This window comes from Narcine bancroftii, chromosome 1, assembly GCF_036971445.1.
Source record: "Narcine bancroftii isolate sNarBan1 chromosome 1, sNarBan1.hap1, whole genome shotgun sequence".
NCBI lineage: Eukaryota > Metazoa > Chordata > Chondrichthyes > Torpediniformes > Narcinidae > Narcine > Narcine bancroftii.
The window spans coordinates 83,964,360-83,987,889 of record NC_091469.1 but is presented as its reverse complement, the minus strand read 5'-3'; the positions used below and the strand labels follow the sequence as shown (position 1 = coordinate 83,987,889).

Sequence of the window (23,530 nt, the reverse complement as noted above, 5' to 3'; positions counted from 1 at the left end):
CTGCGGTCTTAAGTATGGACATGTTTACCCCAATAGTGGGGTAACATTAGCTACCCTCCAATCCATGCGTACTGATCCTGAGTCTATCGAGTACTGGAAAATAATTTTTAAAGCATCTGCTATCTGAATGTCCACTTCCTTCAGTACCCTAGGATGTAGATTATCAGACCCTTGGGATTTATCAGCCTTCAATCCCTTCAATTTCCCCAAGACCATGTCCTTAGAGATACTGATTTCTTTCAGCTCCTTCCTTGCATTAGTCTCTATGTTTCCCAACATCCTTGGGAGGTTATTTGTATCCTCTCTTATGAAAACAGAACTAAAGTAAGAATTTAATTGGACTGCCATTTCCTTATTCCCCATTATATATTCCCCTGATTCTGACTGCAAGAGACCTACTCTGGATTTCACCAATCTTTTCCTCTTGACATATCTATAAAAGCTTTTGCAGTCAGTTTTTATATTTGCCGCAAGCTTACTTTGGTAATTTATTTTTGCCCTCTTGATTAATTCCTTTGTCCTCCTTTGGTGCATCTTGAACTGTTCCCAGTCTTCAGATTTGGTACCTTTCTTGGCCAATTGATCTGCTCTCTCTTTGGACCTAATGCTGTCTCTAATTTCCCTTGTTATCCACGGTTGTATCACCTTTTTTGGTTTATTTTTATGCCAAACCGGTATAAATGATTTCTGCAATTCTTCCATTAGATCTTTGAATGCTTTCCATTGTCTATCCACCATCAACCCCCCCCATAAACATCACCCAATCAATCTTACTCAACTCCCATCTCATACCATCATAATTCCCTTTATTTAAATTCAGGACCTTAGTCTCAGTTTTAATTTCTTAACTCTCCATGTCGAGTGAGAATTTGATCATATTGTGATCGCTCCTACCCAAAGGGCCTCGTATAACAAGATTGCTGATTAGCCCCTTTTCATTACATAATACCCAGTCTAAAATGGCCTGCTCCCGAGTTGGTTCCTCGACATATTGGTCTTGATAACCGTCCCATAAACATTCAAGGAATTCCTCCTCCTCTGTATTTTTACTAATTTGGCTAGTCCAATCTATATGTAAATTAAAGTCTCCCATGATGACAGCTGTTCCCTTATTGCACGGTTCTCTAAATTCTCTTTTTATGCCTTCCCTCACCTCTACATTACTATTTAGAGGCCTATATATCATCCCCATGTTATGGTACTCAACGTTATGATACTTCATCAATAAAATGTTCACTAAATCATTTAATAGATGATGCAATTTGGAAGGACAAACCTGAAGGAAGAGTACAGGCTTGATGGATGGGTTCTTAACAGTGTGGAAGAATAGAGGGACCTTGGGATCCAAATCCAAACATCTCCCAAGGTTGCTGAACAAGTTTTGAGGACAGTTAAGAAGGCCTATTGGATGCTGGGTTTCATTAGTTGGGGGATTGTGTTCAAGAATGGAGAAGTCGTGTTCCAATTATACAAATCTCAGGTGAGACCACACTTAGAATATTATGTTCAGTTCTGGTCACCTCAGTAAAGGAAGGATGTGAAAGCTAATGGAGAGGTTGCAGAGGAGATTTTCCAGGATGTTACCTGGATTGGAAAATAAGTCTTATGAGGCAAGGTTAGCAGAGTTGGGGCTTTTCTCTTTGGACTGTAGAAGGATGAAAGGTGACAAAAGAGGTCTACAATATTCTAAGAGGCATAGAAAAGTTCAACAGCAGCGCCTTTTTCCCCGAGTGGAAGTAGCCAATACCAGAGGACATCTGTACAAAGTGAAGGAGGAAAGTTTTGGGGAGACATCAGGGGTAAGTTTCTTACTCAGAGAGTTGTGGATACCGAGAATGCCTTGCCAGGGATGGTGGCGGAGGCATTTAAGACACTTTTAGAAAGGCACATGGATGAAAGAAATATAGAGCATTAAGAGGTTGGAAAGGTTAAATTATTTTTTGATAGGAATATATAAGTCGGCACAACATCAAAATCTGTACTGTGCTGTAATGTTCTATGTTCTTTGAGGTGATGAAAGACGTTGGCAGGGTAGATGTAGAAAAAGTGACCCTTTCTAAGACTTGGGGCCATGAATGTAAGATTGTCATTAACCATCCAATAGTGAGTGCAAGAAAAGTGATTGGCTGAGAGCGTAGAAGGATAAAAGTTAAATTCACTGCTTCAATGAGTGGCTGAAGCAATCAACTTGAAACACTTATGGTAAAGCTACTTATGGTACGGAGAAGCTGGTGTAAATCCTGGTGATGTATTCACTGGATGGGAAAGGGAATGTTCAGGATCCAGCTGTGGCACTGTAGAGAGACTGTGAATCTCCATGTTTCTTCCAGGGTGACCAACAATGGGAAAATGTTCCTGGCAGTATTCACAGCAGTATTGGGAAATCTAAGCTTTGGTTATGCAATGGTCTACACTTCTCCTGTATACCCAGAATTGCAACATTTTCCGAACCTTGATCTTCGAATGAATGACTATCAAGCATCATGGTTTGAGGTAAGGCACTTATGATGATTATTGGAGATATAACATTACTTTGTTCTAACCTGTGCCACACTCACTTTAGGTAGGTTTGATGGAACCAGATAGAGACAACATCTAACACATGCTATAATTGTCATGGGAATTATTGATAGAACAGCAGTGTAGAGGGAGATTTTCTTTGCATTTAACCTGGTCAATTCTTGTCCAGGGATTGTTTCTTTGGACGGTATAGAAGAACCGTCATTTTTTTTGGCATTGGGGCCTCTTTACTGGATTGAACAAAGGGAGTGCTATTAAACAGGAAAGTCTGCAGACACTGTGATTGCAAGGAAAACAATGTGTTCTGAGGGGGTGAGACTGGAATAAGCGCAGTGACTGGTGAAGTCGAGACGGTTGATGTCTCGGCGGCAGTGGAAAATGAAAATATCCAGAGATGGTTAAAGGCCAGAACAGGGTGTCCAAGTGTTAAAGTCAGCCCAAGCTGCAAAACAAAACAGACAGCAAAAGACACCACAGAATCAAGTAAACATTCAACCGCTTCTTTATTAACCCTTTGTTACGTTAGTGAGAGTAAGGGGGATTCAAGAAAGAGTTTAGTGACTCTACTGTGAGCCCAATACTCAAAGCACCAGAGTGTTTGCCATACATTTATACAGAATTTGGGCAGGGATCTATATGAGACCCTCACAAGCTTCACACAAGCTGCATTTTATGTTTATCATTACGTAACTTTTGTAATGTCTCGAATCGTCTGGGAAGATCAATGTCCCTTATCTCGAGACACATTGACTTTCTTGTGGATAATATTATCTCACTTCACCACAGATGTTAAAAAGCAATTATATTCCCACGTTTGCAGTAACTGAAAGCCTTACCTAATGCATTAACCCTTTATTAAGCATATTCATAAAACTTATTCTTCCACATTCCTTCCTTTTACCATTTCATGATAACTAATATGAGTATTAAAATATGGTTTATTTTCCCTTCATATATCCTACTATTAATGAAAAATATAATGCTTTTAAGTTCCTCAAAAGCCTTTAATTGCTGGAATGATTATTCAAGCTTCTGTGATGCATTAATGGAAGCAAGTGGTGAAAACTCTTTTGTGTAGATTGCCACATTAGGGACCCACTGTCTACAGAAATTAACCAGTCCGAGGAAGCCACGCATTCATTTAGGTGACTGAGGCACAGGATAGTTAACAATCGGAGTCATTCAAGCTGTAGTTAATTTTCGTTCTTCTTCATTAAGAATAGCTCCTAAAAAATGCACCCCTCACTGTCCTTGAGTGACTTTTCTTTTCAGATTCACATATCCCGAGCCACGTAAGACTTTCATTATAGACAGAGTGTCTATAGTATTGGCTTTCAAACCCGGGCTAGCTAATAACAGGCCATCAACGTATTGAATAACCATAGATCCTTCAGGGAGATCTAAAGATGCCAATTGTTTTAGTAAAGTCTGTGAAAACTGTTTAGGCAAATGTATAAACCCTTGAGGTAATCGAGTCCATGTATACTGCTGTCCCTCATTGGTGAAGGCACTGACTGTCTGGATGTAATGAGATAGCAAAGAAAGCATGTTGAAGATCAAACATTGTAAAGACGGTAGTAGGAATATGACTCAAAATAGTGGCGGGGTTTGGAACAATTGGGTGCATAGGCATAACAATATCATTAATATCATTAACAGCCCACAGATTTTGTAACAGACGCCATTCTGGCTTAGGGACCGGAAAAATCAGTTTGTTGCAGGGAGATTGGCATGGCACCAATATTTCTTGATTCAATAATGACTCCACAAGCTCTCAGATTCCTGCAGTAGCCCCTAGTCTCAGAGGGTATTGTGGTATGGAAGGCAGTTGAGCACCAGGTTTTAAAGATACAAAGATATGATCACAAATAGTTTTTCCTACCTCATAAGGTGATGCTGACCATAACTCCTCCGGTACTTCTGTACATTGGGGACGATGGGGACAAAGCTCCCTATGAAAATTCTTGTCTCTCTGCAGTCCAAGGATCTGCAGGATTTACTAACGTCTGTGTTAGTACCTCCAGTTCCTTTGCCGTATGATTGTGATTCACTGTAAGAGTCACGTGAGGATAAATCGAACCCGATTATTTCCATATTTCTGATGGCATTTCTGCTATTAGGCCTGTTCCTGGGAGACCTTCAACCTCCCCATTCCAATGTAAATTGATTGTTTTCTCTCCTATGGCTTATAAAATTCTATGAGCTCAGAATTTGCTCCAATAGGATTGTAACATGTGATTGGATAGTGCAGAAAAAATTGGAGTTAGTAGCAGATTTATCAACCACCACTGTGGGGGACCTATAAGAGCCATTTCTCTGGCTTGTATGGTCAGCATTTTTATTTACAAGCCCCTCTCATTGCACATTATTGTAATTCCCAATCCTGCGAGCATATCTCGTCCAGCAAGGTTACATCCTAGGCGTGTCATGATTGTAAATGGAAGAGTGTACATGCCACACCCATAAGTTACTTACAAAAGAATTGCAGTTGGATAGTTGCAGGGATTACCTTCTAGGTTTTACAAATGAAGAGTATGATCAGATTCAGGGAACCCACAAGTTCCTGATCCAGGATAGATTAAGTTGCCCCGTATTAATCAAAAATGGAAGAGAGAGAGAGACACCTGCACCTTCATTATAACTATAGGTTTCTCACTCTTTCATCATGTCACTAGGGGGAAGGTGCTGAGGACCTCCAGCCCCTGCTCAGGTCACTGGCAAAATGGATTATTGGTAGTCAAAGGTGCCTGACAGCAATCATCCTCTCCAATGGAGGGGCACTTCTCCAACTCACTTAAAACAGACATCACAGCATGGTGGTGATTGGGCGTAATTGCCAGGTCTATTCTGTGGGCCTGGGCGGGGTCCCCAGGATCAGTTTAATTCCTGAGGTGCCAAACAAGAACAATTGTTGTTACGCCTGGATACGGCCAATCATCTCTTTTTAATCATCATTTTTCACCTGTGCTCTAAAGAGAAATTTCTATTTTATTTGGGGGTTTGGTAGGTCCTCAGCTCCCTCTTTATTACTCGGCCACCAGGCCATCACAGGTCTTTTAGGTTGTTCTTTAGTATTATCTGACTAGTTTAAATTAGTATTAACCAATGATGCAGTCTACTCTGGTAAGCACTGCTAAACAAATGGATTAAATTGAGCCGTAGGCTGGCTATTGTTAAATGTCTGATCTCCAGCACAAGTTTGGTATGCTACAATAAACAACTCCCAAAATTCCTGTGCAGTTTCTTCGGTGAGGGGCTTACATTCCAGGACTTTACTCATATCAATTGGTCGCTTTAAACCAGGGGTGTCAAACTCAAATTCACGGAGGGCCAAAATTAAAAACTTGGACTAAGTCGAGGGCTGAACTAAATATTTATTGAAAATTTTCAACAACATCTGCATGTTTTCTTTTCTTTCAACATATGTAATGTTAAACTTTTTCTTATTAAAATAAATGTTCAATAATAGTTTTGGATAAACTCTTTCATTGTCATTGTCATTGGCCCATTTCCTTTAGCATCTGAAACCGTGCACATGACGAGTCAATGAGGGATGATTAAAGCAGTGGTCTTCAAACTTTTTCTTCCCACCCACAGACCACCTTAAGTAATCCCTTACTAATCACAGAGCACCAATGGCACAGGGACGTGAGTGGAAAGAAAAAGGTTGAGAACTGTTGTATTGTGGTAACTCCACATCTGATTAGGTTAATAGTTAGGCAAGTGGTCAGAGAAGGACCCACCCCAAGAAAGGCTTAAATCACAGCAACAAAATAAGCTTCCGTCTCACTGCTCCCAATCTTACACACAGTCCTGATGTGGAATGTGGGGTCGCAGCTCCACGTTCACCCGAGTTCAGGTGCTGTCTGTGTGGAGTTTGTACGCTCTCCCCTTGTCTTGGACCAACAGGTCGGTCGCCTGATGAAGGCACCCGAACCCCCCATTGAAACGCCGGCATCCGGGGCGGTGGAGGAATTGGCTGAGAAGAGCGCGTTGCTCCCACCCCCCTCCCATGGTTGGAGAAGGATTAAACTGCGATCTCATGGCGCCAGGCTCGTCTCCAACAAAATGAGCGGGAGGCAGGGTCCACCGCGCACGGAGCGAGGGGGAAGGCATCGCCAACAAGACGTTCGGTCCGGTATCGCCACTGAAGTGTAGACCCAGCGAGGATGGTCCCCAACTCCAGCCGCGTCTGTGTGTCCAGGAGCCGGGCGGGCTGAGTGCGGCGCTCCGATCCCCGGGATTCGGGACTCTGAGATCCTCCACACCTCCGGCGTCTTCATTTTCACCTTCAGTGTGCATGCGCTAAACTGGCGCGGCGGCCAGCGGGCCAACTCTAATATATATTTAATATGATCTTGCGGGCCAAATTTGACCCGCGGGCCAGAGTTTGACATGTGTGCTTTAAACTATCAGCTAGTGCTGTGAGCATGGTGTTTATCTGATCAACCTGCCTGGTGTTGCCAGTGCAGTCTGAGATCTTCATACGTCAGTGGCATTACCACCCCCCCCCCCCCACCCTCTATTTCGCACTTTCTTCAGCACTCAAAATTGCACGGCACAGGGAAAATACGACCTGGGGTTGAGCCCCATGCATGTTTTGAGTTGACCTGAAATAGTTAACAAAGCCCATTGGATGTTTATTTCTGTCAGCAGCATGGTGGCCAATTAACAACATTTCTTCTTGTTTCTGTGGGGTATATACATCCATTGCAGGATACTGACCACCCTGATGTCCTCGAGGATTTGGAACTATATGGATGGGTAATAGTCTTTTCCCTTTGCTCCCGGTTTAGTTTTTCTTCTCTGTGTCTTGTTTTAACTCCTTCTGCTATTCCTCTGCTATACTCAGCCTCTGAGTTAGAGTCTTGCCTCACATTAAGTTTTGTTACTGAGGCTGCATTGGTTGGTGCTGCTGAGATTGGTTGCAAGGTGAGGGACAAGGGAACAGTGTTATGGGAGCATAAGGGGGTGGACAAGCCAAAAGGGAATCCTCTCATTCCACATCCTCATTGGTTTGCAGAAATTGGGGCACCATGCCTGATAATGGGTCCCCAGGGTCTTCTTTTATCACCTTTTATCACCTTCTGTTTGTTTATCATCTGACACCTGTTTCATCTTGTATTCATATGTGTGAATTCTTAGACAACACATGGATGAAGAAAAAGGTTCTTTAAAGTTGTTATAAACAGCCACCATGAGGTTTTCAAGACTCCATTACAGTTCTCTCATACAGCAGTCTCTCTTTCTGTGTCAGCCCCCTGCTGGTAGCCAAGTGTAATCAAACAGGAACTATGATCCTTAAGTCATTGCTAGTAGCAATGCTAACATGATCACTATCATTACAGCACCTTGATCTCCTTTCATCCTCTCCCACTCTTTCTCCTGATTGTCATGCCACTCACACTCAGCTTGCAGGACCTCCCAATCTTTGGGTGAGCCTCTTTTTCATTTTCTCTCCAACTTCATTGTTTAGATTTTTTGCCTTCTTGCTGTCCCTGTTCCTTCCATTCTTGTGAACACTTTCTCAATTTCTTTCTTACATTCTTCTCCCATAGTAATTGTTCTACTTTTTCAATGTCCCATATGGACCACGTACCCCAGACTGGCCATGATTCAATACCCAGTTGGTTTGTTAATGCTGCCGACAACTGTTGAAAATCTTTACCATAGATTCACTGACCTAAACACCTTGTCTATCTTGATTCTTTTCTGGATCTTGGCAGGGAACCAGATCAACCTCGGATGAGGGACCACAGTGTTCTTGGAAACCAGGGTGGATTTGAAGGTGCCTCTTTATCCTCCTTCCAGCGTCCCAAACGCTGATAGTCTCTTATTCAGTCAGAAGTGACTTCTGTCCCGGCGAGATCCTCCCAACTAGGCCAACGTTAATGTCAGCTCTTGCTGCAAAACAGCAGACACCACAGAATCAAGTAAACATACAGCAGCTTTGTTATGTTAGTGAGAGTGAGGGGTATTCAAAAGGAGAGTTCATTAATTTTTCTTTACTCTGAGCCCAACACTCAAAATATTGGAGTGGTCACCATACATTTATACAGAAGTTGGGGAGGGGTCTGAATGAGACCCTCACAAGTTTCACACAAGCTGCATTTTATGTTTATCTAGAATTGTCCGAGAAGATCAAAGTGTCCCTGATCTCGAGACGTATCGACATTCTTGTGGATAATACTATCTCATTTGGGTACAGATGTTAAAAAGCAATTATATTCCCATATTTGCAGTAACTGAAAGCCTGGCCTAACGCATTAACCTTTTGTTAAGCATATTCATAAAACTTATTCTTCCACAGAAGAGGAAGAGAAGGCAGAGCGATCTGAGGGGGTGAGATTGGAATAAGCAAGGGAGATAGGGAGCACCAATGTGTGTAACCATGTTACTCTTGCTTTGCATTAATTGATTTATTTTTTCCCATTTTAACTCTCTCTTTGTAATTGTGTTCTTGCTGTATGAATGTTAGAGATGAACTGTAGATTGCTCATGGGAAAATACTTCTCACTGTCCAGGTTATAATGTAACAAATAAGCTTAAACTTAACAAGAAAAATGCAAAAACAGAATAAACCTTGTTTAATAGTGGAATAAGATCTTATTATAAAACACTGATGATTATTATTTTGTTGAGTAGAAAAAAGTTTAATTTTTGAACAGTGGGCAGAACTGAAGTTACTCCACTCTTGTCCTAAATTGAAAGAATTGCTTTCCCTTTGTTCAACTTCTGCTTGACCCTGGCATCTAATTTTGTTTTTACAGTCTATCTTCACCTTAGGAACTGTATTGGGTGGCCTCAGCTCCATGTTGTTCAATGACTTGTTTGGTCGCAAATTGACCATCATGATATCCACTGTGCCATCAGTCTTGGGATTTTCCATTATGGGCAGTGCCCAGAACATATGGATGCTCGACCTTGGCCGAATATTGACTGGATTTGCAGGGGGATTGGCTGCCAGTTCCATCCCGGTGAGTCAGAAAAAGATAACTTCCTGCCAAATCCCTGAAAAGCATATTGTGTCTTGGATGTGAAGAGATGTCCCAACTCTTCAGAGAGTCTTGTTCAAGGTATAGAGAGATACAGCACAGAAACAGGTCCATCAAACCACTAAGTCCACACTGACCATCATTCATCCATTTACACTCACATTCATGCTATTCTTTCCCATCGGGACCCCAGATTCTACCACTCAAAATGGGGGCAGTTCAGAGAGGCAATTAACTTACTAATCTGCATGTTGTCTGGAAACCAGAGTACCTAAATGAAATCCACAGTCACTGGGAGAATGTGCAAACAGCACACAGACTGCAGCAGCAGTCAGAATTGAAGTGGGATTCTTAAAGTGAAACAGTGGTTCTACCAGCTGCACCACTATGCTGCTCGAGAGATCCAGAGATTATGCCAACAGCCGGGTTGTCAGCAGGGCACGAGAACACAAGGAATGGAGAAGCTCAGGGACATTTCATTTTGTATTTTAGATTCAAGCATAATGGAGGTTGCTGGTAAGGTCTACATTTATTAGCAGTCTGTAGCTAACGGCAAATGAAGGAAAAAAAGAACAGAAGGATTACAGCTCGGATGAAGAGACTCATGGAACACATACACTGATCTCAGTTAGCAGTGCTGAGTGGCCAGTTGTATTTATCCTGGCCTCCAGTTGTTGGAAGTGGAGCCAAGCAGCCCTTGACTAGCTGCAATCCTGGTGGGAAAGACAATGCTGTTCACTGGGGATATCTTGTGTAAGTCTCTGAACAGCACTTCTCCCAGTACCCTCTTAGTATTGCCCTTCTGACAGTACAGCTTTCTACAAATAGTCTCCCTCCAACAGCTATAAAGGGATGCCAGCCTGAATGTTGTGATCAAGCCTCTGGAGTAGACTTTATCTCAGGGCAGGAAGGGTAGTTCACTGAGCTAAGGGAGTTGCCAAGATTTGTTGATATCAGCAGCTCAAAACATCTGTACACTAATAAGGCTTAAACCTGCTGAAGATCAAGGCTTCATGGCACCCACCCTGCCACTGACAACTCAGGCCAGTATAGATGACACCTCTGAACTCTGTGTCATTATGTGTGCCATTCCTCTTCTCCAGGTTTACATTTCTGAGATATCAGTGGTGAAGCTGAGAGGAAGATTGGGAACAACACCTCAGTTCATGCTTGTCTGTGGATCACTTCTGCTCTATGCATTGGGTGAGCAATTTTGTACATTGGGAAGGGGCTTAATCCACTGAATTTCAGAAGAATGAGAGGGGATATATATATATATATCTATATATATCACAGTTGATAATCTGACTGATTTGTCCAGAGAAATGACTAAAGTTGAGAACTAAGGAATTTTTAGGATGTTATCCCTTTGGATTTCTAGAAGGCATTTGATAAATTCACTCACAGAGCATCTATGATAAAATTGTTGCTCATTTAATTTATTAATCAGGTCATAAACTTAACTGGTTAGGAAAAACTTCAACATGCAAAAGTTGGTAGCGGTTCCATAATAATAATTTTAAAAATGAATAGCTCAGTGTTTATGTTTAAAGAAGGGGCTGGAGTGAAGGCCAAATGAAAAGAAAAAGCTCTCTGAAGTGGAACACAACAAAAAAGCTTGGGAATCTTTGCTTTCCAGTAAATATTTTTTTTTTTTTTTTTTTAAATTTTTTATTTTTCACACCATAAATCACAATAGCCATGATATACACTTTTTCTTTTCCACACATTTACAGTGACTTTTTCTCCCTCCCCCCTCCCTCCTCCCAAGCCACCCCCCACCCCCCCCCCTCTCATCCACTTTAGGTATACAATCTAGGTTGCATTAATTCAGTTAGACAATGTTGTCATTCAACAAAAATACACCAGAAATTCTACTGAGTCCATTCTTTTCTTTTCTTCTCCTTCCATCAACTTAGGTAATGTTTGTTCCCGGTAGGTTTTCGCTATTGTATTTAATGTAAGGCTCCCATACTTGTTCGAATATTTCAATATTATTTCTTAAACTATATGTTATTTTTTCTAATGGAATACATTTATTCATTTCTATATACCATTGTTGTATTTTCAAATTATCTTCCATTTTCCAGGTTGACATAATACATTTTTTTGCTACGGCTAGGGCTATCTTGACAAATCTTTTTTGTGCATCTTCCAAGTCAATTCCAAATTCTTTATTTTTTATGTTACTTAGGAGAAAGATCTCTGGATTCTTTGGTATATTGTTTTCTGTTATTTTATTTAATATCTGATTGAGATCATCCCAAAATTTTTCTACTCTCTCACATGTCCAGATTGCATGAATTGTTGTTCCCATTTCTTTTTTACATCGAAAACATCTATCAGATACTGTTGGGTCCCATTTATTTAACTTTTGCGGTGTAATGTATAGTCTGTGTAACCAATTATATTGTATCATACGCAGCCTCGTATTTATTGTATTTCTCATCGTTCCAGAGCATAACTTCTCCCATGTTTCCTTTTTTATCTTTATATTTAAATCTTGTTCCCATTTTTGTTTAGTTTTACCATTTGTTTCCTCATTCTCCTTTTCTTGCAGTTTAATATACATATTTTTTATAAATCTTTTGATTAACATTGTATCTGTAATCACATATTCAAGGTTACTTCCCTCTGGTAAACTCAAGTTGCTTCCTAATTTATCTTTCAAGTAGGATCTCAGTTGGTAATATGCCAGCGCTGTATCTCCAGTTATATTGTACTTATCTCTCATTTGTTCAAAGGATAAGAATCTACTTCCTGAAAAACAATTTTCTATTCTTTTAATCCCTTTTTTTTCCCATTTTCTAAAGGCAAGGTTGTCTATTGTAAAAGGGAGTAGCTTATTTTGCGTCAATATTAGTTTTGGTATTTGGTAATTTATTTTATTTCTTTCTACATGAATCTTCTTCCATATATTGAGGAGATGGTGTAATACTGGAGAAGTTCTATGTTGTACCAATTTTTCGTCCCATTTATATAATATGTGTTCAGGTATCTTTTCCCCTATTTTATCTAATTCTAGTCTCGTCCAGTCTGGTTTTTCCCTTGTTTGATAAAAATCTGATAGGTACCTTAATTGTGCGGCTCTATAATAATTTTTGAAGTTTGGCAATTGTAAGCCTCCTTGTTTATACCATTCTGTTAATTTATCTAGTGCTATCCTCGGTTTCCCCCCTCTCCATAAAAATCTCCTTATTATTTTCTTTAACTCTTTGAAGAATTTTTCTGTCAGTTGTATTGGCAATGCCTGAAATAAGTATAGTATCCTTGGAAAAATGTTCATTTTAATACAGTTTATCCTTCCTATCAGTGTTAGTGGTAGCTCTTTCCAATGCTCTAAATCGTCCTGTAATTTTTTCATTAGTGGATTGTAATTGAGTTTATATAATTGGCCTAGATTTTTGTTTATTTGCACACCTAGGTATCTTATTGCCTGCGTTTGCCATCTGAATGGGGATTCCTCCTTAAATTTTGAGAAATCCGCGTTATTCATAGGCATTGCTTCACTTTTATTTACGTTTATCTTGTATCCCGACACTTCTCCATATTCCTTCAATTTCTTATATAGTTCTTTTATTGATAGTTCTGGTTCTGTTAAGTACACTATCACATCATCCGCAAACAGACTGATTTTATATTCCCTGTCTTTTATTTTTATTCCTTTTATATTATTATCTCTTCTTATCGATTCTGCTAGTGGTTCTATAGCTAGCGCAAACAATAATGGTGATAGTGGGCATCCCTGCCGCGTTGACCTGCTTAAGTTAAATTGCTTTGATACATGTCCATTTACTGTCACTTTCGCTAACGGTCCCTTATATAATGCTTTAATCCAATTAATATACTTCTCCGGTAAACTGAATTTTTGCAATACTTTGAACAAGTAATTCCATTCTACTCTGTCGAAGGCCTTCTCTGCGTCTAAAGCAACTGCTACTGCCGGTGCTTTATTTCCTTCTACTGCATGAATTAAGTTAATAAATTTACAAATATTGTCTGTTGTGCGTCTTTTTTTGATAAATCCAGTTTGGTCTAAATTTACCATTTTCGGTACCTGTTCTGCTAATCTGTTCGCTAATAGTTTAGCTATTATCTTATAATCTGTGTTTAGCAGAGATATTGGTCTATATGACGCTGGTGAGAGTGGATCTTTCCCTTGTTTTAGTATCACTGTAATTATTGCTGTTTTACATGAATCTGGTAAGTTTTGTGTCTCATCAATCTGGTTGATTACATCCAGGAGGGGCGGTATTATTAGGTCTTTAAATGTTTTGTAGAATTCTATTGGGAGTCCATCCTCTCCTGGTGTCTTATTATTTGGTAAATTTTTTATTATCTCTTGTATTTCTACTGTTCCAAATGGTTCTGTTAATTTATTTTGTTCCTCTATTTGTAGTTTTGGTAGTTCAATTTTAGTCAAAAATTCATCTATTTTCCCTTCTTTCCCTTCGTTTTCGGTTCGGTATAATTGTTCATAGAATTCTCTGAAGTTTTCCTTAATTTCTTTTGGATTATATGTAATTTGTTTGTCTTTTTTCCTTGTTGCCAATACCATTTTCTTAGTTTGCTCTGTCTTAAGCTGCCATGCTAAGATTTTGTGTGTTTTTTCACCTAGTTCATAATATTTCTGTTTTGTCTTCATTATATTCTTCTCCACCTTATATGTTTGTAATGTTTCATATTTTATTTTTTTATCCGCCAATTCTCTTCTTTTGGTTGTATCTTCCTTTATTGCTAATTTTTTTTCTATGTTTATTATTTCCCTTTCCAACTGCTCTGTTTCCTGGTTATAGTCCTTCTTCATCTTGGTTGCATAACTTATTATTTGCCCTCTAATGAATGCTTTCATTGCGTCCCATAGTATAAACTTATCTTCCACTGATTCCGTATTTACTTCAAAGTACATTTTTAATTGTTTTTCAATAAATTCTCTAAAATCCTGTCTTTTAAGTAGCATGGGGTTTAATCTCCATCTATACATTCTTGGAGGGATGTCCTCTAGCTCTATTGCCAATAACAGGGGTGAGTGGTCCGATAATAGTCTAGCTTTATATTCCGTTTTCCTAACTCTCCCTTGAATGTGGGCTGATAACAGGAATAGGTCTATCCTTGAGTATGTTTTATGTCTAGTCGAGTAGTATGAGTATTCCTTTTCTTTTGGGTTTTGTTTCCTCCATATGTCCACAAGTTTCATTTCTTGCATTGATTTAATTATAAATTTGGTTACTTTGTTCTTCCTGTTAATTTTTTTCCCCGTTTTATCCATATTTGGATCCAAATTCAGATTGAAATCCCCTCCTATTAGTATGTTGCTTTCCAGTAAATATTGATGTTAATTCTGAGATCAGCAGATTCTGGTGGCTGAAAATATTAAAAGGCATTGAAAGGAAGTAATGTCACAGATCCGTTATACTTTAAATGAATAATAAATAAGGCACCTGGCATTAATTGGCTAATTCCTGTTCCTTAGGTGCAATAAAAGTTGGGAAAGGGTTGGTTCGACTGGGATGTTCGACAATATGTGCATAGCATGGGACTTGAATTATAAGTTAATGGTAAAACTCTTTGTATTATTTAATGAGAAAGATGATCAGGGATTCAAGTTTAAAAGTTATTATACCCTTTTACCTTTTTCAGGTCTGTTCCTTTCATGGCGTTGGTTGGCTGCTGTTGGGGCATTTATACCTGCAGTATTAGTGGTTATTATGTCTTTCATGCCAGAATCCCCTCGATATTTAATCTCCAAAGACCGTGATTACGAAGCCTTTCAAGCACTCATTTGGCTTCGAGGATTGCATTCTGATTACAGGCTTGAGTACAGGGAGATTGAGGAATCTCTGAACAGGAAAGTAAGTAGAAATGGCCTGTTTGGAAGGTGCAGTAAATCACAAAAAATTGTAGATACCGTAGTTGAAATAAAAACACAAAATGCTGGAGAAATTCAGCTGGTCAAACAGTGTCCTTTATGTAGCAAAGATAAAAATACATTACTGATGTTTCGGGCCTGATGAAGGGCTCAAGCCTGAAATGTCAGGTATGTATTTTTTACCTTTGCTTCATATAGGACACTGTTTGACCTGCTCAGTTTCTCCAGAATTTTGTTTTTACTATTTGGAAGGTGCAACTGCTAGCTAGGGATCTGAACCCTTTTCCCACTAGCCATTTGCTTCAATAGAGTCTGAATGTACCAAACCCCCTTCCCATTTACAGAATCCCAAGGAAAAATAAGAATGTAGGAATGAGATTTGGGCACTTCGTCCCTGGCTGATCTGTGAATGGGGAATTTTGGTGGGTAGGATAATTCTTCCCAAAGCCAGCAGGGATCACTGAAAAATAATGAGGAAGCTCAGACCAAGTGAATGAGAATGAGACCTCCTTGTTGATAGGAGTCCAATCTATAACAAGAACGTAATAGGAGTAGGCCATCTGGCCCATTGAGCTTGCTCCACCACGTTAGGGTTAGGGAATTATGTGATCATAGTTGATCTGATAGACTCATCTCCACTTATCTGCCTTTCCCCAATATCCCTTAATTCCCTTACAAGCAGTGCTCGTGCTCAAGAGCCATGTAGGAGGTCAGCATATTTTGTTTTCCATAGGTATTTTAAATATTGGCTTAGAGTGTTGGCAATGGCACAGTCCAGCATCAGATTCATAATCAAGGCTGACACTATCAGGGAGCAATACTGAGGATGGGAGAATCTGTACTAAGGGGGGGGGGGGGGTCCCCCGATGACATTTATCCGCAACATCAGAGGAGCAGTACTGAGAGACTACTATATTGGGATGACCATCTTAATTAACAATTAGGGAATTCTCTGGGCCCCAAGATTTTATCCCTGGAACTATTGCATGGGTAACTGAACATTTATCATATAATTGTTTGTGCTATTTTTCACAGATTTTCCTGCATTCCAACAATGTGAAAGTACTTCATTGCTGAATAAAGGCAGGCTCTCTCTTCCTTTCCCTACCAGGTGAAACGAATGTCATATACTGATCTGCGCCAGTCCTTCATCTACAAGCCTCTTCTTATTACTCTCTTCATGAGGATGTTTCAACAGATGAGCGGGATCACAGTTGTACTGGTCAACATGCAGCTCATCTTTGACAGTACGTCTGTGTTCCTGGTAAGTACTAACGTTGCTTATTAACATCATCCAAACACACTTTAAAAAAAACCACTCTTCTATTCCTGGGATCTAGATTTAGTGTGGTTAATAGATTCAGAGGACATTTGAGAACTGCTCACACTAACCATCTGAAAGTCTTATATTCATGAAACTATATATATATATAGATGAAATATTTGTCCTGCATATGTATTGCTTGTCTGTACATGTCTGGTTGTGTGTCTGCACCGATGGTCAGAGAATGCCGTTCTGTTGGGTTCTACTTGTACAATCAGTTGACAATGCACTTGATAGATTTATAGCTAGAAAGGTTTAGAAGGATCTGCATCAAATGCATGCATACTCCTATTGGCCTTAACTAGAATCTTCCCGAAGACACTTACCTGCAGCATTGCCTACATTTAACTTGTCAGATTATGCCGAATGTACTTAATTTATATTTACTGGATTATTCATTATTGTTCCAGAAACTTAATCAATGAACCAAAGGGTTCAAAATACCGTGGAAGTTAAAAAAAATATTCCTACTACAGATGTTAAAGTTTAGAAATATATAAACAACAAGGATTTCAAGAGAGATTGGACAAAAAGACTGCAGATGTCAGAAATCTGAACCAAAACCAGAATATAGTGAAAACACTCAGCAGGTCAAACAGAGTTCATGGGATGAGAAACGGAGCTTTATTTCAAGGTCAAGGATTCTTCATCAGAACTGGAAAATGAGAAGACACGTACATTTCATTTCACAGAGAGGGAAAGAGGGAATGTTTGTGAAAAGGAAATTGGAATTTGAACACCAACGTGTGATCAGGACTTTTTCTTGTGAAATACAAGGATAGAATGTAAATGTGATGATTTTCTGCCTATAGCAATGCTTCAGATTCTTACCCACCCTGGCAGAAATTCTGTTCTTCTATTCAACAACCTTTGTCAATGACTAGATTTTTACCCTCAGCTATGAGTAAAAGGTCCTTCCCATTTATTCTACCTCCCTTCTCTTTCCCCCTCTCCCTCATGTTCTGTTCTGCACACTGATGGAAGTGTTTTCTGTCAGTCAGGTTCATACGATGCAGTGCTGGTTGGAGTCGCTCGTTTGGTGTCCGTGTCCATTGCAGCCTGGGTAATAGACAAAGCCGGGAGGCGGAAACTTCTCTTTGCATCAGGTAGAATGGAATAAGAAAGTTTCAAAGTGAAGTTTTTTAGGCTTCTTTTATAGCCCCATGAGCAGATGCTGTGGGGTGGAATTAGAACAAGGATGGCAGATACAAGAAAACGAACTGGGGGTTGGGTGGGGGGGTTGAATGGGCTTGTTAGCATGCTGCTCATCTATAAAATTTTTTTGAACATCCTGAGGTAAGAGTGAGGGGTTATTGATAGTTTGATACAACTAGAATGGCTTTAGGTTATTTCAGAGAATAGTTGGTTTGGGACAGGATACAAAAGCTATGAAGCATATTTCATTTTGTCATTGTAAATATCAAGGAAGTTCATTTTTTCTTTCTCCTTACCTAAAGGTATAATTATGTTTCTCTCTACATTGGTTCTTGGAGTCTACATCAGACTGGATGAGATTAAAAATAATACAAGCATTCACAACAGTGACATTGTCGATAGTGACCTCCTAACCTTCAAGCATAGACCTCAACAACAAATAGCAAAATGGCTAAGCTTCATACCTCTCATCAGTATAATAGCTTATATATTTGGTAAGTCCTGCTGAAAGTATTTTGTTAGGGACTTTATATGTACCTTTTGCTTTATTGTTTGACCTCATTTCCCACATGATGAGAAGAAGCCTCCTTTGCTAGTTGGCAGAATGTGAATTTTGCCTTTTGTCCTGTACACAGGCTATGCCCTGGGCTGGGGACCAATCACTTGGCTTTTGATGTCAGAGATCCTTCCACTTAAAGTCCGGGGTTTGGTGTCGGGACTCTGCGTCATTGTCAGTTGGATCACAGCATTCATCCTTATAGAGAACTTCCTGAAAGTGAAGGTTAGTTTACTTTAATGTAGCTAGATTGAATTCATCTTCTCTTGTACCTCCAGGATTTGTTTCATCTCTTGGAAATGGTTAAAAAAAACCCTCCATATTCTTTGATCCTTTGAAAATCCAAAAATTCTACCCATCTGTCAGTGACTGAGCTTCACAACCCTTCAAGGAAGTGAATGCAAAACATTCATTAGCTGTTAGATGAGGAAATATTTTCTCCTCCCAGTCCTGAATGGCCATTCTCTTACCTTGGTCTGGATATGCCAGCCAAAGGAATACTCACATCACTATACTGACCATCTCCCCACACACACAGCCTTGAGGCAGGGTTCTGACATTGCTGTTCAACCTACTGAATTCTTCCAATACTTTTTTTTTCTGCTCCACATTCCAGCAGAGTCCCTTATGTGTCTCTGTTAAAAAAAAATACATTGTTTGAAAGAACTTTCCATACAATCCATTGTAATATCAAATATGGCAGTCAATAGCAATACCACCAAAAAACTCCCACACTTCTCTTCCTTTCCCATAATTTAACATTTTAGCCTGGGTAAAAGTTTGAGCTACTTTCAAATGAGTCTACACATTCAGCGGATGGTTTTTGTTTAAATAGCTTAAAAACTTTCTTTTCCAGGATACCTTTGGACTTGCCGTGCCCTTCTTTTTTTTCTGTGCGATAACCATCCTGTGTATAATATTTACTGCTGTCTGCATTCCTGAAACCAAAGGAAAATCTTTGGAGGAAATTGAAAGTGAGTTCCAGAATGTGAGGATCCCCCGTGATGATAACAACAGTTAATGTTGAACCTTCAGAGAACTGGAAGTTAGAAGCACTCTATAATAAACTCCTCATCTTCCATCAGCTCCTGAGGGCAGTTTAACACTGAACTTCTGAAACCATTTTTAGACTTTTCTTCACCACTGCTTTTGTCCAAAGGATGGGAAGGGGGAAGCTCCTCCTCACATACCTCTATCCATCCCTCTCAGGGCTGGTGCAGTGCAGGTTAGATACAGGGCAAAAACCCCTCTACCACATTCCACCAAACACTCCTAGCGTATTGGTTAAATAAAGTGCAACACATTCTCTATGCTTATTCCATCAAACACTTCTAATGAAGGTGGTGTGAGGTATATTCTATTAAAAGTCCACAGCCCCGAAAGGGAAGAAGAATGAGGATTTGAATGAACTTTTCTCCAATACTCCATCATCAGACCAAAGACTCACCACTATGAGTATTTAGACATATCCAGCCAAATTAATTTACAAATGGCATGTAAATAAGAAAATATATTTACACTGTAAATATTGTTTGTAATATAATGAATCATTGATTAATGAAGCATCTGGATAAAGTAAATGGAAACCTCATTATTTAATGCACAGAATCATCAGGTATTGGTGGATGGAGTCCAACAGTTGCAATACAATGACATACAGCAAATCTTTTGCAATAATGCAAAGTTGATTTTAAAAAAAAACTTGAGTTTCTAAGATGCTGAAACCAAATTTCAAAGTGTACAGGATAATGTCCTTCAATGGGAAAATCCAGAACCCGGGGCCATGGTTTGAGGATAATAGGCAAACCATTTAGGACCGAGATGAGGAATTTCTTTACCCAGAGGGTGGTGAATCTGTGGAATTCATTGCCACAGAGGGCAGTGGAGGCAGGTTCATTAAATATATTTAAGAGGGAATTAGATCTATTTCTTCAGTATAAGGGTATTAAAGGTTACGGAGAGAAGGCGGGGACGGGGTACTGAACTTTAAGATCAGCCATGATCTCAATGAATGGAGGAGCAGGCTCGAAGGGTCGAATGACCTACTCTTGCTCCTATCTTCTATGTTTCTAATAACCAAATGGAAAAAAGAACATTGTGCACAGTTGTGTTTACTGGACAGATTACACTGGAGAGTTGCAGATTATTATTTTTTTAAAAAACTAACGCTTTGGATGGAGCGTTTCAATAGTGATGAGACCACATAAACTGGATTTGATTTCCCTGGCAGAGAGATGCACTGGTGAAGTGGCAGGTACTCTCAGAACATATTTGAGCACCCAAAACACAATGGCATAAAAGCCAATTAGTACACTTGATTCCTATGGATTTGATAGGCTGAAGGGTCCATTTCTGTGCTGTATGACAATGACTTTAACAAGATAATAGGGCAGTAAAACTTTTTATTTCACAGTAACTGGTCAGAAATGGACAAAATATACAAAATATTCATTGTATTTAAATAGACATATACAGAATTAATAATTATCAATACAACCCAAAACAGTAAAATGTGCAACAATTTATAATCAGCTTCAGAGCCAGATCTGACCAAATCTGAGCCATGTGTCAGAAAACCTGTCAGGTCAACATTTATCTCTCCACTCTTTAAAGGCTGGGATGTGGCCTGGATTGAAGAGCGCATCTTGTAGGGCAGGATTGGCAGGGCCGGAGCTTTTCTCTTTGGGGGTGAAGAAGCACAAGAGGCGGCTTGGTGGAATCTGCAGGATTGTGGGAGGTGTGGCCAGTCAGCACCCTTGTCCCGGGGAGAGAATGTCTGTGCAGGATGGGGAGGGTTTAGGGGAGATGTCAGGCGTAAAAAAAAATTAAAAGAGAGTAGTGGGCAATTGGAATCTGTTGCCATGGTGGTGAAGACTGGTACAAGAGAAACTTTTAAAAGAATTTCAGATAGTTACATGGATACAAGTAAAATAGAGGATTATGGGTGTAAGGTAGGGAAGGGTGAGATTGTTGAGTAAGTTTCTATTGGTCGGTACAACATCATGAGCTGAAGAGCCTATATTGTCCTGTAATGTTCTGTGGAACCAAGTAAAAGAATTCTGGCCAACACTCAACAACCTTTATAATTGGTCCCTGGGAATTTGCGCAGAGGTACCTATATTCACAGCATAACTAAGAAGACCTTACCTCAGAAGAACCACATTGACTATTGGATCATAATGTGAATGCCAACAGTTCTCAGCAACAGCTCTTTGCCAATAGCCCTCAGGCCAATGCTTCTGTAAATCCTCTGTATATTAGGTCTCTTTAATTTAATTTAAAAAAATTTTTAGACACACAGCATGATATCAGGCCATTTCAGCCCAGGAGCCCAAGCCACCCAATTGACCTACAACCCCTGGTACTTTTCCAAGTGAGAAGAAACTGCAACGCTGGCATTTATATCAAGAGGAATTAAAATACAAGAGCAGGCATGTGATATTGAGGCTTTATAAGGTACTGGTGAAGCTTTGCTTGGAGTACAGGGTACTGTTTTGGGCTCCTTATTTAAGGATGTGGTGGCATTGGAGAGTATTCAGAGAAGATTCACAAGAATTATTCCTGGAATGAAGGGATTAGTACACGAGTAATATTTGATGACTCTTGGACTGTATTCCTTGGGAGACATCATTGAAGCATTTTAAATGTTGAGAGGCCTGAACAGAGTAAATATGGCAAGGTTGTTTCCCATGGTAGGAGAGTCCAGAACAAGAGGACACAATTTCAGGATGGAAGGGTACCCATTGAAAACAAAGATGCAGAGCAATTTCTTTAGCCAGAGAGTGGGGAACCTCTCGAATTTTCTACAATGAGTGCCTGTGGAAGCCAGTTCATTAGGTGTATTTAAGGCAGGGATTGAAAGGCATCAAAAGTTATGGGCAAAAGGCAGAGTGGGGCTAAGTGGGAGAATAGATCAGTTTGTGATGGAATGGCAGAGCAGACATGATGGTGAAGACTGGTACAAGAGAAACTTTTAAAAGAATCTCAGATCAGTACATGGATACAAGTAAAATAGAGGATTGTGGGTGTAAGGTAGGGAAGGGTGAGTTCGTTGAGCAAGTTTGCCGAGCGACCACTGATCCTAGATCCTATGGTCAAAATGCGCTTGAGAATGGATCACCTTTAAAAAGGTACCTGTTCCCCTCTGAAAGGAATATTTGTAGTGTTGGGGAGGTGAAACATTCATTTAGGAACCAGATATCATGTATCATCATTCTATTTGGCTACAACCATAGATATAACCTTGTACCATTTGGATCAAGCCTGGTGTAAAGTTAGCACCAATTCACAAGTTATAGCCTCTTCTGATAATCTCAATGGCAAAGCCAAGAATAAAAAGTTGCACTAAAAACTGAAGGTTGAAATTAGCAGTGATTAATGGTATAACAATATATCAGTTAGAGATGTCCCAACTCAATCTGACATTTTTCATTGACTCCTAGTGTGTGCAATAATTCTCAGTGAGGCTAGGATCTTTAAGGCTTAAACTCTTAAAGAACTTCAAAACAAAAGCAGCAATCAGTATGCAGATTCATCTCAAAAAAGGCATGGAATAATAAATAAAAGAGACAGTGGTAAGTCTGTTTAAAACCAAGGCTTGAGTTGAAGGACCATGTGTAATGTTGAAGTCCATAGCACAAAATAAAGAATGGAAACTCATGACAGTATAGCATTGATTCATCAGGATGCTGTCCGTTAAGGTTTTACCTTTATTTTTGGAAAAAAATGGTTTCTCTTTCTAACCTTGTGAAAGAGAACATGACAGATGACTCCCAGTAATTCTAGAATTATTTATTAAACCCACGAGATTTTGACAATAGGACAAAGATCTTCACAAAACTGACAGTGATGTTTATTCCCAGTTATGGTCAAGGTAAAAAGTCTACAGTTCAGATACAAATGAAAAGATGAGGGGTGGTGCTGACATGTAGTGGTGAGCCTTAAACTATTGCTATCTTGTGCAGAAACAGATTACCATGTAGAACAAAGTCACTGAATGTTGGACAATTCTTTTTGTCAGTTGTGTAATGGAAAATAATTCACTTAAAATCTGTGCTATTCTACACTGAGCTTCTCTCAAGCTTCAACTTGTCCAGGTAAAATTGTTTAAA

At 39.6% G+C, this 23,530-nt stretch overlaps 1 protein-coding gene across 1 annotated transcript in view; it reads left to right on the top strand.

Annotated features, from left to right (window-relative positions):
* Positions 1-19,999, top strand: part of slc2a6 (solute carrier family 2 member 6) — a 28,527-nt gene extending 8,528 nt beyond the window's left edge. The window contains exons 2-10 of the mRNA XM_069931325.1: positions 2,331-2,493; positions 9,291-9,497; positions 10,619-10,718; positions 15,156-15,367; positions 16,496-16,648; positions 17,706-17,814; positions 18,166-18,357; positions 18,499-18,644; positions 19,276-19,999. Coding sequence (XP_069787426.1) covers positions 2,331-2,493; positions 9,291-9,497; positions 10,619-10,718; positions 15,156-15,367; positions 16,496-16,648; positions 17,706-17,814; positions 18,166-18,357; positions 18,499-18,644; positions 19,276-19,440 — 1,447 coding nt within the window. The 3' untranslated portion in view covers positions 19,441-19,999. The remainder of the gene's footprint in view (positions 1-2,330; positions 2,494-9,290; positions 9,498-10,618; positions 10,719-15,155; positions 15,368-16,495; positions 16,649-17,705; positions 17,815-18,165; positions 18,358-18,498; positions 18,645-19,275) is intronic.
* The last annotated feature ends 3,531 nt before the right edge of the window (positions 20,000-23,530 follow it).